The sequence below is a fragment of the Ambystoma mexicanum genome, chromosome 3p (genome assembly GCF_040938575.1).
Source record: "Ambystoma mexicanum isolate Mex_15411 chromosome 3p, UKY_AmexF1_1, whole genome shotgun sequence".
Classification (NCBI taxonomy): Eukaryota; Metazoa; Chordata; class Amphibia; order Caudata; family Ambystomatidae; genus Ambystoma; species Ambystoma mexicanum.
Genome location: NC_090925.1, coordinates 324,964,294 through 324,981,812, shown reverse-complemented (window position 1 = coordinate 324,981,812; position 17,519 = coordinate 324,964,294). Strand labels below are relative to the sequence as shown.

The 17,519-nt window shown below is 45.0% G+C and overlaps 1 protein-coding gene across 3 annotated transcripts in view; it reads right to left on the bottom strand.

Annotated features, from left to right (window-relative positions):
- GMEB2 (glucocorticoid modulatory element binding protein 2) overlaps nucleotides 1-17,519 on the bottom strand; it is a 374,248-nt gene that overhangs the window by 298,210 nt on the left and 58,519 nt on the right. For all 3 annotated transcript variants that reach the window (XM_069650900.1, XM_069650898.1, XM_069650899.1), the window contains exon 2: nucleotides 5,815-5,998. In XM_069650900.1, the coding sequence (XP_069507001.1) occupies nucleotides 5,815-5,945 (131 nt within the window). In that variant the 5' untranslated portion in view covers nucleotides 5,946-5,998. The remainder of the gene's footprint in view (nucleotides 1-5,814; nucleotides 5,999-17,519) is intronic.

Below are 17,519 nucleotides of genomic sequence, written 5' to 3'. Positions count from 1 at the left end.
TAACGCACCTGTGCACACGTGTTTCTAGGCGTGATAAGACAAGGAGGGGGAACATAGGGAGGACAAAACAACGATCTTACTAGGCCCTGTGTCATGCAGATCGCGCATGTGCAGGGAAGTGGAAGGGGAGAAAAGCCAAGGAGGGTGGGAGACAGAAGTGCGGGTAACTCAAAAGTGCAGCCAGTGTGTGTCTTAGTGCAGGTAACTCAAGGAGTGCAGCCAACGGGTGGCTCATAAGTGCAGCAAGAAGGGACTGCAGGGTTGCAGATATAGACCACAAGTGCTAGGGGAGCCGGGAGGCAGTGCAGAGTGCAACTGGACATGCAGGAGCCATAGCCCAACTTCAGAGGATAGCCAGCTGACCAGTGATTGGAGCAGTTGGGACATCAGCAGGGGAGAGGAAGAGAGAAAGCGGAAGTGAAGAGGAAGGTCTTGAGTTGCTTACGGAACCGGAGGTGGTTCTGCTCAAGTTTGAGAGAGGCAGGGAGTCTGTTCCAGAGGGAGGCACCAGCCGAAGATAGAGATCTGCCCCCAAATCTCTGCTTGGAAAAGCGACTGACCCTTAGAGATAGAGGTGGATGAGCAGAGAGCTTGAGAAGGGAGAGGTCTAGAAAGAGAGAGTTGAAGGTAGTGCGATCTCAGGCCCCAGAAAGCCTTGTGGGCGATGCAGAGGGTCTTGAACTTGATCATTGCCACCACTGGGAGCCAATTAAGAGATTTCAGAGCTGGAGAGATACGATCCCTGGGGGGCTTGAGGCCAAAGACAAGTATCACAGTCCTGTTCTGGATAAGTTGTAGAGGTCAGAGAGTAGAGGCAGCAAGATTTAGAAAGAGTTTGTTGTAGTAGTCCAGCCTAGAGAGGACCAGAGCTCTGGAGACAGTGATCTTCTGAGGGAAAGTGAGGAAAGGAAGAATACCTCTGAGGAGGTGCTGTTGATAGTTTGACTTCTTAGAGACATCAGAAATGTGAGGAGAGAAGGAGAGGGTGGAGTTCAAGATGACCACAAGGTTCTTAGCCTCACAAGTAGGAGCAAGAAGAGGGCCCAGAGAGAGAGAGGAAAGGAGAGAGCTGGTGTTCTGATGAGGAGGAGCTCAGTCTTACTGGCATTAAGGCAAAGATCATTGGCAGCACACCATTCCTGAATTGTTGTCACACAATCTGGAATTAAAGAAGAAGAGGCGGCTGAGTGGAGTTAGGTGTCATCCGCATAACACTGAAAGTTTGAGCAGAAGGAAGCGATGTGGTGGGCAAGAGGTGCCAGGTATTGGTTGAACAGCCAGGGAGAGAGGTTAGACCCCTCGGGAACACCACAAGTAGAGGGAGGGATAGAGGAGAGGAAAGACCCCAGTTGGACCTGAGAGGTTCGGTCAGTGAGAAAATAGGTCAGCCAGGGCAGGGCCTGATCAGCAATACCCTGGTTATCACAGAGACGATTAAGCAGGATGGCAGGGTTAACCGTATCAAAGGCAGAAGAAAGATCGAGGAGAATGAGGAAGAAGGAAGGTTAGAATCAAGGTAGGAGAGCAGGTCTTCACGGGTGTTCAGGAGAGCAGTTTTCGTGCTTCTGGCAGCTCTAAAGCCATACTGGTGGTCGTGGAGACAACCAACAGATTCAGTGTGAAGATTAAGCTGGGAGATGGCCAGCTTTTCCAAGAGTTTGCCCAGGAAAGGAGTGATGGAGATCGGGCTATAGTTAGCCAGAGAGGAAGGATCGGTAGAGGGCTTCTTTAGTAGGGGATGGACAAGGGAGTGCTTAAGGGGGAGGGGAAGGTTCCAGTGGCAAAGGAGTGATTACAGAAATCGGCCAAGGCTGGAACAAGGGTGTCAATGTGGTCCTTGATGGTTCTGGATGAACAAGGGAGAACCCGTTTTGACAAGACTTTCATAGATCAGACTTGTCTAGAAAAATCGTCAGGGGTGAACAAGGGAAAAGAAGACAAGGGAGGAGGAGAGACGGCCACAGGTGGAGGAGGAAGGGAGGGCGGACAGGATGTCCTGAGTTTTAGTGATGAAATGAGAAGCCAAGGCCATATAGAGGGCTGGGAGGGGAAAGGAAAGGTAGAGACTGCAGCAGGATTGTCCAGCTCCTTGCAGATTTTGAAAAGTTTGGCAGAGTTGTTAGATGCCGCAGACTTGGATGTGTGCTCTCTTCTTGCCGATGGCAGAGTCTGCATTGCCTTTGGAGCAGGTGGTAGGCCAGTTTGTCAGAGGGTACACCTGATGCCCTCCACTTCCTCTTAGCCAGAGAGTGAGAGGTGGGAGGAAAGGAGAAAGCGATCACTCCAGGAGAGAGGAGTGGTGTGAGAATTGGAGAGGAGGAGAGAGAGAGAGAGAGAGAGAGAGAGAGAGAGAGAGAGAGGGAAAGGGAGAGAGAAAGGGAGAGGGAGAGGGAGAAAGAGAGGGAGAGGGAGAAACAGAGGGAGAGGAAGAGAGCTGAAGAAGGGCAGGTGGATGTTAAGGTCTCCAAGGAGGGGAAGTTGAGAGGTAGAGGCAAGGAGAGAGGAGGAGAGGTCCTTTCATTCAGAGAGGAAGGGGGCGACCTGGCCAGACGGCCTGTAGATAGTGGGCACAGTGAGGGAAATGTCAGGAGGGATAGAGAACCTGCAGATCAGGCATTAAAAGGAGTAATCCTGCATAGGAATGATAGAAGCAGGGATCCACTCTGGGAAGATCAAGGCTACACCCCCACCGGCATGTTGGTTCTGGGTTTGGAGAGGATCTTGTAGCCATCAGGAAGAAGAGTGTCAAAGCATGTGGCAGAGCTGGCTGTGAACCAAGTCTCGGTCAGACAGAGTAAATCCAAATCGAGATCTTCCAGGAGACGGCAGATGTCAGAGGAGTGTTTCACGGCTGAGCTGAGTTGAGAGTAGCAATCTGGAGCAGGTTTCGACCTTTGAAGGACTTTCATGTAGGGGTTCAGGTCAAAAGTACACCATGCGGAAGAGTTGCAGGTGCCCGAGGATGGGCAGAGTAGGAAGGCAAGGTAGCTAGGAGGGAGGAGGTGGGGTACCAGAGGGGTGGCGGAGGAAGAAGGCAACAGGGTGGCAGGAAAAGCAGTAGAGGCAGCATAGAGGTGGCAGAGGATGGAGGCAGAAGATGAGCCAGAGGGCTGGCGGCGGAAGGTGGCAACATGGTGGCCGGAGAAGCAGCAGAAGCAGCCACAGAGGTGGCAGAGGAAGAAGGCAACAGAGGAGCCAAAGAGGGGAAGAAGGAACAGCAAGAGAAGAAAGGAAGTTGATAAGGTGCAAGAAGCGTCTATCAAAAAGGAGGAGGTTGGCCTGAGGGCCTTGGACCAAGACGGTGCCGTTTTAGTAAACATTAATGATGGTCTTGGAGGAGTGGAAGGGGGCCAGGAGGGCCTTCCACCGGGTGCCACCATTAATGGGTGAACAAAAAAGGAGAGAGAACAGGGACCATATAGGGGGTCCATAGGCCTGAAGAGGGAGCGACAAAGAGGTTGTCGGTAAGGGTCTCCCTGGAGGAAGCACTGGTGTAGGTATCAGCGATAGGGAGGTCTGGGTTGGAGACCAGGATGTCCCTTTTGAGCTTCTTCCTGCCGGACTTAGTCAGAGGGTTAGGATAGTTGATACAAAAGCAGTTAGAGAAGTTAAGTGAGACAGAGAGCACCATAGAGGGCGCAGAGAGGAAGAGAGGGGGGGAAGAAGAGAGGGGACTGGGGAGCCCAAGCAGGGAGGCGGTAGCGCTGGGAAGCAGGCAGGTAGGAGGGACCAGTAGGTGGGGACACGGAAGGAGGGGGTGCGGGCACACAGAGGACAGAACAACAGACAGAAATCAGATGCAGTGGATAGACAAGACAATCACCAAAGTAACCTAGAAGTAAGGAATGAAAAACCGCATGAATGCAGGCAGTACAGTGTAAGGAAACAACCCTGGAGAAAGAAAAACGACAGGAACAGGACAATCACCAAGGACCATGTATTTTGTTCTTAGCAAGCTACATTGTACCAAACAGTAGAGGCACCCCTTCAGTTTATACTGATATATATATGCCAAGACAGCTCAGCATGAGAAGCACTCGCCTCAGTAATCTGCGCGAAACCTACAGCCACTGTTACGGATCCCAGCATGGACAACTCAACTATTCATCCTTTCAATGTCTGAGTACCACTAAATTGAATAGTAACACCTATTACAGCATTTAGAAGTGGGGGAATCTAGCGTGACGTGCTATGCAAAAATGTGGTATTACTACTCACAGACCTGGGACAAAAGGTTTGATCTTAGCTTTTGCTTGAAGCAGATATGTGCATTATCCACAAACATGTAAGAATCGGGATCATGAGCCTGGATAAGGTCAACTAAGACTGAAAAAGGATAACAGGGAGAAAACTTAGGTAATCGAAAAAATGAGGTACTGACCGAAGCATAACTTTATCAGACCTAACACACAAAAAAAAATAATCCAGGGAAGACTTTTGAACAAGCATTAATCTAGTTTTACTGGCAGCCCAGTAGATGAGTGTGACAAAAGGTAATAGTAGAGCCCAACACAGGTCCAAGGGTTCTCATCTCGAATTGTATTAATTACTGTGTGCAAATGAAAGAGATGCAATGCTTCTGTTATTCTGCAGGGAAACCAACTGACTGGCTAATGAGTTTGCCTGGCAGCTTTTTCTGCTCCTTGGCTAAACGATTTTGCTAAATATAGGCTGCAAATGCTGCAGAGGTTTCTTTTAGAAGGTGGGAGAATCTAACAGTCCACTCCCTGGGAGTGTGAGTCACAGACATTTGGAGAATCTGCTGTGGAGTGCTGAATTCATTTTATAATTCAGTTTACCTGGGAACCATCAGCTTTATAAGTCACTACAAAGGTGACACACTGAGTAACTGAACAAAATGATACTTTCTGGTAGAAACATCTGATGGAATTTGGAATATGATTCTGGTAAGTGAATTGGATGGGGGTAATGGGGAGTTGGCTTAGCAGGTCCTGTGTCAGTCCAGAGGACACCTCAGAAAAACATTTTTGTCCCGGCACTCTGAGCACCTGGGGGGTGGGCAATCCAAAGGTTAAATAACATGCATAGTCACCCAGCTTTTGCACATCCTGCACAGTAGATTGGGAAGGAGCTGGTTTCAATAAGTCTTTATTTTAATGTGCTGCACAAAATTGTTGGAAGAATATAAAATCGGTGATGGCCAAAACAATAATTTTGCTCGTAGGGTTACATTCTGTTAACCACAGGTGTGGGCTTGCCATTTCTTTGATCAGCCAACAAGCACTTGGTTCTCCAGAGCCTGTTAAGGATTCAAATGTAATAGTCAATGGCCTTGAGTTTGATAGTGTACTAGATATGTGCTTTTCAAGAGTTGTCTTCTTGTTTTCTTCAGCACTCGTGTAGTGAGAGCAGTTGAGAGATCTTCGCAGAAGCTAGCATCCATTCCATTTACTAGCAAGGGGAGGTCCTATTGTTTCAGGGCTTAAGGTGGCGTGATGAGAACATCAAAGAGGAACGCCCTGCAGGTGATGTGGATCGTCAGTGATGTATTTGTCCAAAATAGATTATTTCCTGCTAAGAAATATCGCCAAGATGGAAAATAATTTAAACAGGACTAGACCGTTGGTTGGGTTCAATAGGAAGGACAATGATGGAGAGGTTGGTGCAGGAACAGGCTGTTCCACAAACTATACTTAAATGTAGACTGTCCGAAGTACAAGTTGCTTACTCATCCAGTGTGTGGTATTTCAATACAGTGACCAACAAATTAATTCTCCCATTCACGCTGTGCATGCTGTTTAGTTGCAGAGTCCCATAAGAGGCTTTGCTAGAGATTAAAAAATTTCACTTTACCTGTCCTCTGCCAGATTGGTAGCCACCATTACAGTTTTCACTTCTTCCACTGTGGAGATGTCAACTACATTATCGGGAGTAGTTACCACCACTACCTCCTCCACTTGCATGCTGACATCGGGGGTAGCCATGGCCCGACAGCAACAATGACAGCACTATCGAAGGGTGCCAGTAAATTGTATGTCTGTACAATGTGAAGAAGAAGAAAAAATAAGTTACAGGAGGAAAATACCCAAAAATGCAGCTCTGCTGTCCCCAATGCAATCAACTTGCCATGGCAACTGGATAGATACAAACAGAAACACCAGCTGTACACAGATAAACAGATCAGCCTCTTTTATTCCCAACAAAGAAAATACAAGAAATATAGGGAGAAAAAATACTTTCAACAATAGGGAGCAACAGGCACATTGACATTTCCCCCTGCTTCCACTCATACAGCTCCACGGATATGTTTGAATCAATGCTACCAGCAGAGAAGTGTCACAGGAACGTACACTAATATTATCACTGCCTGATCCCAAGAGGAATTTCATGGTTAAAATAAATATGTTCATCTGTATGAATTACAAGCGTCATACACATAGGTTAGGTAAGATTTTGATATTTATGATACATCTTCCGGACCTGTCTCAACCCCAGAACCTCTTGCTTGGACTTGGTAATTATTTTACCTTATCCCTAGGTGAGTGGGAATCTTTTCAGCCTCTCACCTAGTATTTTACTCTTTTTTATGGGTGACCTTTTTCTGTCTCTCCATAGTGTATGGTTAGAGTTATAGTTTCCTATAACTTTCAGGCTTGGGCTGTGTTGCCGCTTTGGGCTCCCCTGTTAATTTCTCTTCCAAATACTTGGATGAACTACTGTTCCCAAGTAGTAAAAAGGGATTTTCACCCCCTTTACATTTTGTATAAGTGAGCCTTCACCCCCCACCTTATGTGGAGTGCTGGGGGAGGGGGTGGGGGGGGAGGGGGGATACATTGTATCCCCTTTCTTATTTACCTGGTAACATTTTGTTACAATTGCCAGTTTACATGAATGGGTGGTGGCAGTGATTTTACCTTTATGACTTTCAGTCTTTGTTACTCGCAGGCTGTTAATTCAGCCTCAGTAATGCATAGAAGCGCCACCATTTTGCGAAAATGGTGGGCTCCTTTTTTCGACATTTCTTGTGTGCTTGCTGTTTCTGAGGTCTTCCCCTGCCATCCTACGTGGGAAGGACCTCAGTGGAAGATTTGTCTTTGGCGGGAATCCTTTGGAATCCCCCGTCCAGGCTCCAGAGTGTCTGAGAAGGCAGGAAGAGAGGGAGGGGTCCAAAACTCTGTAGCCCTTCGTCTTTCACCTTGCCTGAAAGGAGCCAACTCCCAGTGGGGGGCTGGCTGTCCTGATTGGACAGCCAAACCGCCTCTCGATGTAAAATGCAGGGAGAGAATGCATAAGTTGTGCTGTAGTTCCTGTTAAATACTCCGAACCTGCAAGCTGCTTACAAGTGGAACACTGGAGCTGAAAGCGAAGAGGAAGATGAAGAAACGACAGCCGCAGCCATTTCCAGCGACCAGAGAGCCTGCTGTTCAACCGGAGCCTGCTGTTACCCTTCCTTCCAAGCGTCCTGGGGATCCCAAAAAGGACGACCCCAGCCCAGAGCCTGGTGAACCCCACTAGACTCAAGAAGACCTGTTTTTTGAGTCATCCCTTGGCATGCTGCGACCTTGCCGGGCTGCAATACCCCAATACCTAGACCCATTATGCAATTCCAAATCATGCTAAAACTTTGGTGGCATCCTTGTGGACCTCCGGAAACTTGATTTGATTCCTTGAAGTCCCTTCATCAGAGTGCTGGCCCAGATTAGCGCTCAGAGTCCAACCTGCGATATTCAGTCTTCCCCTGGCTCCTGAAAAAGGCGCCAAGACCACGGAGCCACAACCAGCATCGAAGAAACTCTTGTCTGGAGCCTTCCCAGTTTATCCCTGCTGCAAATTCCCCTCCAGTGCCCTGTCTTCAGTCTTCACAACAAGGAATTCATCAACCAGGTTTTTGGCTGCAGATCCTGAAGATTTCTTCTTCTGTGCTGAGGTACTGTGTTGGCTGGGGTATTACTTGCCTTAAGCCTTTTGTGATTCCTGTGAAGATTTGGTGGCGATTCATGTGATTGGTCTTAGGGAGAATTCTCAGAAATGTGCTAATTCCCTCCACCTTAGAGACGCTCAGCAACTTTGCTGGATTTTGAGGACTTGATTGTTTTAACATGGAAAGAGTGAAACCCTTTTTCCCGCTCTCTCATGTATTTTAATGTGGTTTCTGAGCTTTGTGTTTCTTTTGGTTATAGAGCCTGACAAACAACATCATCTTTTGCATCGTGTCACACAGCACCTTCAGTGCAGTGGCACAGGGAAGTCTTTCAGATTTCCCCAAGGTTTAAATACCTTCTCTGGTATAAACTACTGTTTCCCAGAGCAGTAAAGTGAAATTGACTACTTAAAATTGTAACTTTCTAGACCCAGCACAAAATATCTTACAATAGGGTGGTGGAGGGGTTACCTAGTATCCCCTTTGTTTCTCATGTAACATTTTGATGTTAAACTTTCCTCACTGAAATGCTGGTGGCATTGGTTTTGTTTTAACTACTGTGGAGTGCATTTCTGGGTGCCATTTCTTTCAAAATGGTCCAAGTCTTCTTTTTTCGCCATTTCTTTGTGGAAAGGTCCTTCTTGAGATTTACTCTACGCGCCAAACCAGGTTTGGTCCCATTGTTCGCTTAGCCTTTGGCGGGATTCACAAGTGAAGCCCGCCTCTGGCTCCAGGGTGTCTGGGGTAGGCAGGAAGTGAGGGAGGTGTCTGAAACTTCCTGTGCTTAGTCTCCTAGGAGACCCGAATGCACTCTGTGGTGATTGGCTGGCTGACTGTTGGCCAAGGATAGCCACCCTGCTGGGTGATTGACAGCTAGGCTGGAACGAATGGGAGAAAACTGAATAAAAGGCAAGGCTTTTCGCTTGGAAGGCAGAGTCGACCACTGGACGAAGGAACCGAAGAAGAACTTGGAAGAGGACGCCTGCTGCAACTCCTGGTCCGTTGGTTTGCCTAGTGAAGCCCTACTGCTGTGGTTAAACTCGTATCGACAGAGAGGCCCCTACAAGGAGGACTTCTCCCCTTGAGTTGGTGGGACCATGCAACTCCAAAGTAAACCACCTGGACATCCATCTCGGAGCTGGTTCAATTTCCACAGAGTTGCTGCTGGAAACCGTATAGCCAGGGAGAGGAACTCCAGATTGTGAGCGTTGTTTTTAAGCTGGTCTAGAGCTCCAGGAAGATCCTCCGGACTCCCAGGAAGCAGGACTGATCGAGCCTGAGCCCCCTCAACAGAGTGCGGGACCCCAGAAGCAAGGAAAGTCCATCTGGACAGCCAGGAACCGCTATGTTGCTATTTGCAGTAGACACGATGAGCTGAAACACTGAACAGCCACTGATTTGAAGATGGTTGCGAGCGGTGACTGTCCCATTGCAGTGCAGGTGTCCCCAGAAGTCCTCTCTCTTGTCCCCACGACTGAGGCCCAGGAACAGGGAGATCTGCAGAGCTGCACAGGAACAGAAGTCATCTGCTGCACCTTTTCTTCAATACAAAGGTACTGTACAAAGTCTGAGGGCCTCATTACACGGTATGCTGTAACCATGGCGCTATTAGCGCCATGGTTGCTGCCGATATTTTACCGTGTCCGCCTTGGTGGATGGCGGAATTACCGGCCTACTCCAAGGTGAGCGGGGCCGGTAATTCCCCATTCACCAAGGCACTTCCCCCATTCCCATTTTTGCCCCACTAGAGCTCAAAGGGAATGGGGAAGGAGGTAATTACAGTACCGCAAATTGCGGTACCGTAATTAGCACCAAGGTCTCTTTCCGGGCGCGTTCCTTAACGGCTGGTAAAACCAGCTGTTGAGGTTGGGTCGGCAAAGGGACCTCGTAGTAAGGCGGTAAGGGTTTACCGGTACCGGTGCCCTTACTGGTACCAGTGAACCCTTACCGCATACCGTGTAATGAGGCCCTGAGAGAACTTACCTCTTACTACAGAGTTGCTTGCATCTTCTACTACTCACAAGTCTAATGGCTTGTGGCCCTACATTTGATTCTTCTTTTCTGCAAAGACTTCTAAAACATTGTGCAAAGACTTTCTACTTACCTGCAAAGAAGTGCTTCAGCCCATAAATACTTTTGCCTATTGATTTTGGCTAAGCCTCTGTTCACTGAATGACTCTTATTGGGGGATCTTGTATGGGTGCATACAAACTTTGCCTAACAATTGGGAGTCCTCTCATTCAGTTCACCCAAACCCATTTCTGGCATCCCTCTAGTGTGTCTTCTCTGAAGTCCCTGGAACTCTTTCTGCAACTCTAAAGTAAAATACTTACTTGTTTTGAACAGCTTTCCTCGGGAACTCGGACTTTTCCTACATCTGTGCCTATCCTGACCTGTCTGTTGGCCACTATAGACCTACTGACCCCCTCCTGCCACATACTCAACATTTATATCCTAAAATGTACACACTTTCATAATAAAAAACTTAAAAACCCTAAAACACAGCCCTCATTGAGTGTAAAAGAAATATTAAAATAGCAAAATTATCATAATCAGATTGTTGCTCAAATAATTAATTTACAGACGTTCTTCAAAAACCTAAGAACTGTTGGTTTTAATCGGATCCTTTTACCATGCATCATATTAAGCCACAGACAATCAAGCGACACCCAACTAAGATTAGTAATGCATGTACCAAAATAATCAATCCTTTATTTTTAAGGGCAGGGCAAAATAATAGAACGTGTGTAAGGATTCTTTTTCAGATAGGTTTGAGCAGAATCTACAGAAAGGCATTAATGCCTGGGCACCTTGTCTTATGGATCGAAGTTCATTTGTTAGAACGACATTCAGTCTAAATCGCATATTTTCGTTTCTTGCCTTTTTTCCTGGGAAACGCAAGAGATGGGATTCCATGAAGCCCAAATTTTTATCATAAGACACAATCTGGGAATATAGTTTGGTTCTAATAGCCACATCAATGGTCATACACGGAACAAAATTGCCATGTTTTATTTTAACGGATTGCATGTACTCCCTCAAAGTCATAGGTGAGCTACCAGTTTTTTCCAGGATCTGCAAGCATTGACGGTGGAAGTCCGGTAAAAATCCCTTTAGGGAGGTACATGCCAAGCCTTCTAGCTTATAGTTTATTTATTTGTATAGCGCAGCCAAGCCCAAGGGCATCAGGGTGCTTTTCATACAAGTTACAGAAATACAATCAATAATACAGACAGGAATACAATAGCAAAATGTACAAGTATACATCAGTAAATAGTGGGGTACAACAGTCATTAATGTCTAAATGATAATTACATTACATATATACAACGTTCAGTAAGTACCTCAGGTAGTGATAACCACAGTTGGCATATCAGATTATATAATCAGATGAAGGTCTTGCTCATGTAGCCAGAGTTTCGCTTTTTTACGGAAAAGGAGGAATGATGGTTCCTTTTATAGATACTGGTAGAGCATTCAATTTTTTGGCAGCAAGGACTGGGAAACTAACCCCACATGCGTGTTGTTGTGGAAAACATGCAATGGTGACGCAGTGAGACTGGGCTGTGCTAATAGGTTGTGTAGATGATTGTCTGGATATGGTTTTGGATAGGTAGATAGGAGCTTGGTTGGATAAGCACTTATGGGTAAGGGAGAGTGTTTCAAGGTCAATGCTTTGCTTAATATTAAGCCAATTTACAGTGTGTCTAGTTGCAGAGATATGTTGTGTCCTGGGGATGTTTAGCGCTGCTCTGATAGCATTGTTTTGCATAACTTGCATTTTGTTGAGGTTTTGTTGTGAAGTGCCCAGATAGAGGGCATTACAATAATCGAGCTTAGATAAAACTAGTGCTCTAGCTATTGTAATGCAGTGAGCTGTAGACAAATATGGGCGGCAGGCAATGATGAGATGTGGAGGATGCCAAGGCGCTAGTTTGTCTTTTTAGAGTGAGTGCAGCATCAATGTAGATTCCTAATGTTTCACAGCGTTGGCAACTTTGATTATATTGCCTTCGATATTGAAAGAGGAGAATGTTGCACCCAGCTTGTTCAGGTTAGCTGAGGATCTTAAGAGAAGCAGCTCTGTCTTCTCATCATTGAGACAGAGTCTGTGCTTCGCCATCCATGATTGTATGATGAGGTAAATGTCGTTCAAGGTCTTATTGTCTACAATGTGATCACCAGTGATAGGGATGAGTATCTGGGTGTCATCCGCGTAATTGGTGTATGTGACAGCCAGATAGTCAAGTTTATCAAATAGGGTCTTAGTGAACACATTATAGAGAGAGTAGGGGATACACATGACCCTTGTGAAACCCCACAGGTCACTGAAGCAGGTGAGGCAAAGGCTGAAGGTGCAAAGACCCTCATGGATCTGTTGTTGAGGAAGGACTCAATCCAAGTGTTCGCTTGGTCTGAGAAGTGTGCAGCAGATGAGGTGTTTAAATAAGACATTATGGTTCACCAGATCAAATGCCGCTGATTGGTCAAGTAAAAGTAGCAAGGCGAGTTTTCCCTTGTCTTTCAAGGTCTGGATTTGAGTCTTGAGATCAATAAGTGCCGTTTCTGTCCCGTGTTTGGGTCTGAATCCAGATCGTCTCATTCCTAGCAGATTAGATTATTAGATTCCAGATGATGCTGTATCTGCAGATAAATTGCTCGGTCCAGTATTTTTAACAAGAAAGGAACCGTTGTGATGGGTATTTAGTTTGAAGGGTTGTTTGGGTTTAGTGATGGTTTCTTTAGCAATGGGAGTACCCAGGCATCTTTGAGATTATTAGGTACTATACTAGATTTGAATGATGCATTGATGACAGAGGTGATGAACTGAGCCAATTCTTTGGTGGCCTCCCTGATGAATGGGGCTGGACAAGTGTCTCCCTTACAATTGGAAGGTTTGAGTTTCAAGATGATGGTCTCGACTTCTTTGATGGGGAGGGGAGTGAAGTTAAATTGGGGCAGTACCTTCCTAATGTGAGGGGGTGAGACCTGAATGGGATCAGTGTCTGAGATAAGGTTTTGTTTAGTTTCAATTTTATTTTGCAGCAAGGTTATTTTTTCTTGTAATGCCTTCTGTATATTATTGCACCATAATAGTACATTAGTGCACTACCCTCTACCTAAAAGAGTATAAAGATTGTGTTTGTATAAAAATTGTGTTTGGTACTACAGAAGATTTTTCTGAAGCACGTCCGCTTTCTCCATTGTCAGGGACTGTATCCCCAGTTCATAGCTGATGGCTGCAAAAGTGACGCATTTCGGAATATGACCAAACACTTTTCTCCACATTATCGCTTCATGACGGACTAATTTGTCTATTATCCATATGGGGAAAAATTCCACACCATATAGCAAACAAGGAATTGCCTTAGCCAAATAGAATCTTATAGCTGGTAGGGTAGAGTACTTGCCATACTTCTTATCTACTTTGATCATTTGACTCCCCAAGGCCATGGCTTTGGCCCTGAGATAGTTCCTAAAGAAGCCCTTATTTGGATTTGAAAAAAATGGCATAGCCCAGGAAGATCATGCTTTCTTTTGCCTGAATTTTCACTTTGTTAATAAACCATGCAAATTATGATTTTTTGCGGGATATGCTTAGTTTCATTATTCTGGTCTTTTGGGAGTCGATTACATGTTTGTTTACACTCATAGATCCATCAAAGCTTTTAAATCAACCTTTGTAGAGGTATAGGCGTATGGTCTATTAAAATGAAGTCGTAGACAGCCCAGGCTAACCTTAAGTTCCCAATTTTCAGAAATACCAAAGTAGAGTTTGCCAATGCCTTATGTACGTCTTCAACGTGAAGATTAATTAGGATAGGTGCCAATAGGCACTGTTGTCTTAAGCCATTACGAACATAGATTTGCCGGGAGATTACCCCTTAATTATTCAGCCTTACTTGAATAGAAGAGTCCTTATGGAGGAAAATTACTACGCTCAGTAGCCCATCCGGAATGACCAACTTTTTCAGTTTGACCCAAAGGGTGCTGCGTTCAACTAAGTCAAACGGTCTTGATAGGTCCATAGAAGCTATGTATATAGCATTCGATTTTTCTCCCCAAGCCAATTGCTGTAGGCTATTCACTAATAGACCTCTGCCATCAGTACCCATATATTTACGGAAGCCCAATTGAAAAATATGTAATATATTCATTTCATTGCACCAATCCTCCACACGGCCTGGAACTATAGCAGCAAATGTTTTGGTGTCAGCATCCATCAAAGCGATGGGCGTGTAGTTGGCAAGGGACATCATCTCCTTTCTTGTAAATAGCAATTAAATAGTACGTTTTTCAAGTCTCTGGCATTTTCCCGGTATTAACTAGATCTGAAAACAGTATATACAGAATACATGACCATAAGGGGACGTTCTCTTTGAATATGCAATAAGTCAATTAATTGGGGCATCGGGCTCTCGAGGAGCTGGCCTTAGCTATTTTATCCACCACAGTGTTCACAGGGAATATCAGGGGCCACAGTTCATCATAGATCCATCAAAGCTTTTAAATCAACCTTTGTAGAGGTATAGGTGTATGGTCTATTAAAATGAAGTCGTAGACAGCCCAGGCTAACCTTAAGTTCCCAATTTTCAGAAATACCAAAGTAGAGTTTGCCAATGCCTTATGTACGTCTGCAACGTGAAGATTAAATAGGATAGGTGCCAATAGGCACTGTTGTCTTAAGCCATTACGAACATAGATTTGCCGGGAGATTACCCCTTAATTATTCAGCCTTACTTGAATAGAAGAGTCCTTATGGAGGAAAATTACTACGCTCAGTAGCCCATCCGGAATGACCAACTTTTTCAGTTTGGCCCAAAGGGTGCTGCGTTCAACTAAGTCAAACGGTCTTGATAGGTCCAAAGAAGCTATGTATATAGCATTCGATTTTTCTCTCCAAGCCAATTGCTGTAGGCTATTCAGTAATAGACCTCTGCCATCAGTACCCATATATTTACGGAAGCCCAATTGAAAAATATGTAATATATTCATTTCATTGCACCAATCCTCCACACGGCCTGGAACTATAGCAGCAAATGTTTTGGTGTCAGCATCCATCAAAGCGATGGGCGTGTAGTTGGCAAGGGACATCATCTCCTTTCTTGTAAATAGCAATTAAATAGTACGTTTTTCAAGTCTCTGGCATTTTCCCGGTATTAACTAGATCTGAAAACAGTATATACAGAATACATGACCATAAGGGGACGTTCTCTTTGAATATGCAGTAAGTCAATTAATTGGGGCATCGGGCTCTCGAGGAGCTGGCCTTAGCTATTTTATCCACCACAGTGTTCACAGGGAATATCAGGGGCCACAGTTCATTAGATGCCACATAATTTACTGTAGTTATATGAGGCCCTTCTTTGTACAAATCCCCAAGGTAAGTGGACTAAACCTCCTCCTGGATGGGGTTAATTTCTTGATGGGGTTAATTTAGAGGGAACGTTGAGTCTTTCAGACTCCAAAAAAATGATGTGCGCTCCCCTCTTTCAAGGAATATAACATAGCCTCATTATCATTTTTGAATAGCAAATATCTGTATGATTTAATCCAATTCTTCAATTTTTGTTTAAAGATTTTAATCTTAGCAATTTTAGCCTCTGGTCGCTCTTGCCCATACTTCTTTACCCATCCAATCTCTTTTCGAGAAACCCTTTTCATAGATTGAAGTATGTAATCCAATTTTTGAGGGTGTGTTCTAACACCTAAACTTTCCTTTCCCCATAGAGCTCATAACATAGCTATTAAAATTCAAAGTATTTGTATGTACTCCATTTTCCCTCTAGTGGGGAGCTCAAATAATCCTGTGAGAGGATCATATTAAATATTGCTATATTCATATCATTCCAACTGACCCTGATTGCCCGGCTGATAGCTGTCTTGTATAAATCCACCCCCACTTCCATTTTGTTCCACACAAAAGAGGCCACAAGCATAGCGTGGTCACTGAAGTTGTTACGTAAAACTTCAAAAGAACAATTCATATTGTAAAGCTGTTGGGAAGCAAATATATAGTCTATACATGAGGAAGAGTTATTTGTTTTGTTTTGTTTTATTCGCATTTATATAGCGCACAGCAGTCCAAGGACATTGTGGCACTTGTTACAGTACAAAGCTTAGTTACAGGTCAGGAGTCATACATATGTTACATAGTGAGCATTAATGTTACATAAAATAGCAGTATATATATATATACAGGTTTATAATATAGTTATATTACATTTGAGTTAATGTTACAATATACAAGACATGGTAGGGTAGGAGGTTGCGTTACTCGAAGAGGAGAGTGTTCTTGAGGTTGTTCCGGAAAACGGAGATGGAGGTTTCAGCACTGAGGGTAGCAGGGAGCGAGTTCCATAGTTTAGGTGCAATGTAAGAGAAACCTAGCCCTCTAGCTGTGACTCTCTTGATGCAAGGTATGTGTAGGTGGTTGGCGTACTGAGCTCTGGTGGGGCGAGTGGAAGTGGTTCTTGATATAGCCTCGGCTAAGTAGGAGGGAGCGGTGTTGTTGATGCATCTATGTGTGATGGTAAGAATTTTCAGGGTAATGCAGTCTTTGACCTGAAGCCACCGTGCTTCACGTCTGGCATGAGATATATGGTCTCTTCTGGGGATGCTACCCCAAGCATGTGGCATTCTCATGTTCATGCCCATCAGTGGGCCCACAAAGCGGTTGAAGACCCCAGGATTCCATAAAGCTGTGCCACCTCTGACCCCGCAGTCTTTTCCGTCTGGCGTTCTAAAGGCCAGATAGGCGTTCCCCTGCCCCCACCCTCCCTTTTTATAACTTGGGCAAGGACTTGTAAGAATAGATCACATTCAGATAGAGGGGAAATAGAGCAGTCTGAATTAAAATATCCAATCATCAACAATTGCGCCCCAGAGTACTCTGGAAGCCAAGCTTCCAGCGTTAAGTTCAGTAGATCTAGAGAAGTGTCAAGGTGTCCCTCAGGGTTCCAATAGATATTAATAACCAGTACAAAGATCATAGGTTCCTTTAACTGATTTCAGGATCACAGCTAGAATACTCTTGCATACAAGGCATTTGTTGACAATTGAAAGACCCGTTCCTTGCTGAATAGCAACCAAAAGGCCTCCAGCCGGGTGACCACTACTCCCTTGTGTTGCAGGTTCGTATGCTAACTCAAAACCTTGCAAAAATTGGTGGACCTATCAACCAGGTTTCTTGTAAACAGAAAATTGAGGCTGAACGTAAAAAATGTACATAATGAAACATTGGAGCATTAAGCAGAAAATCCATGTGCATTCCAGCCATTTAATAACATATCAGTATCTGTTGTCTCCATTTGAACGCTAAAGGTGGCCTTTCATATCTTTAAGCTGGGAAATGGCTTCCCTAAGCGTAAAAGTGACCCTCTCCAATTTGGTGCTTCCTAACCATCCAGAGAGACTTGTAATGGTCATCCCATAAACCCCTCCCCTCTCTAGGCCTTCCCAACAACTATGGTCTGTGCCCCCATTGTCAGCATAATGATAAGGCCTAAGATCATACCCCAATTTTTGGAGATTCTCAGCCTCACTCAAAAGGACACCATTTACCATCCCAGAGGGGAATCACTAGGCGAACAAGGTCATATCGTTCTTGATGTATAAAATCAACAAGTTTAATGTA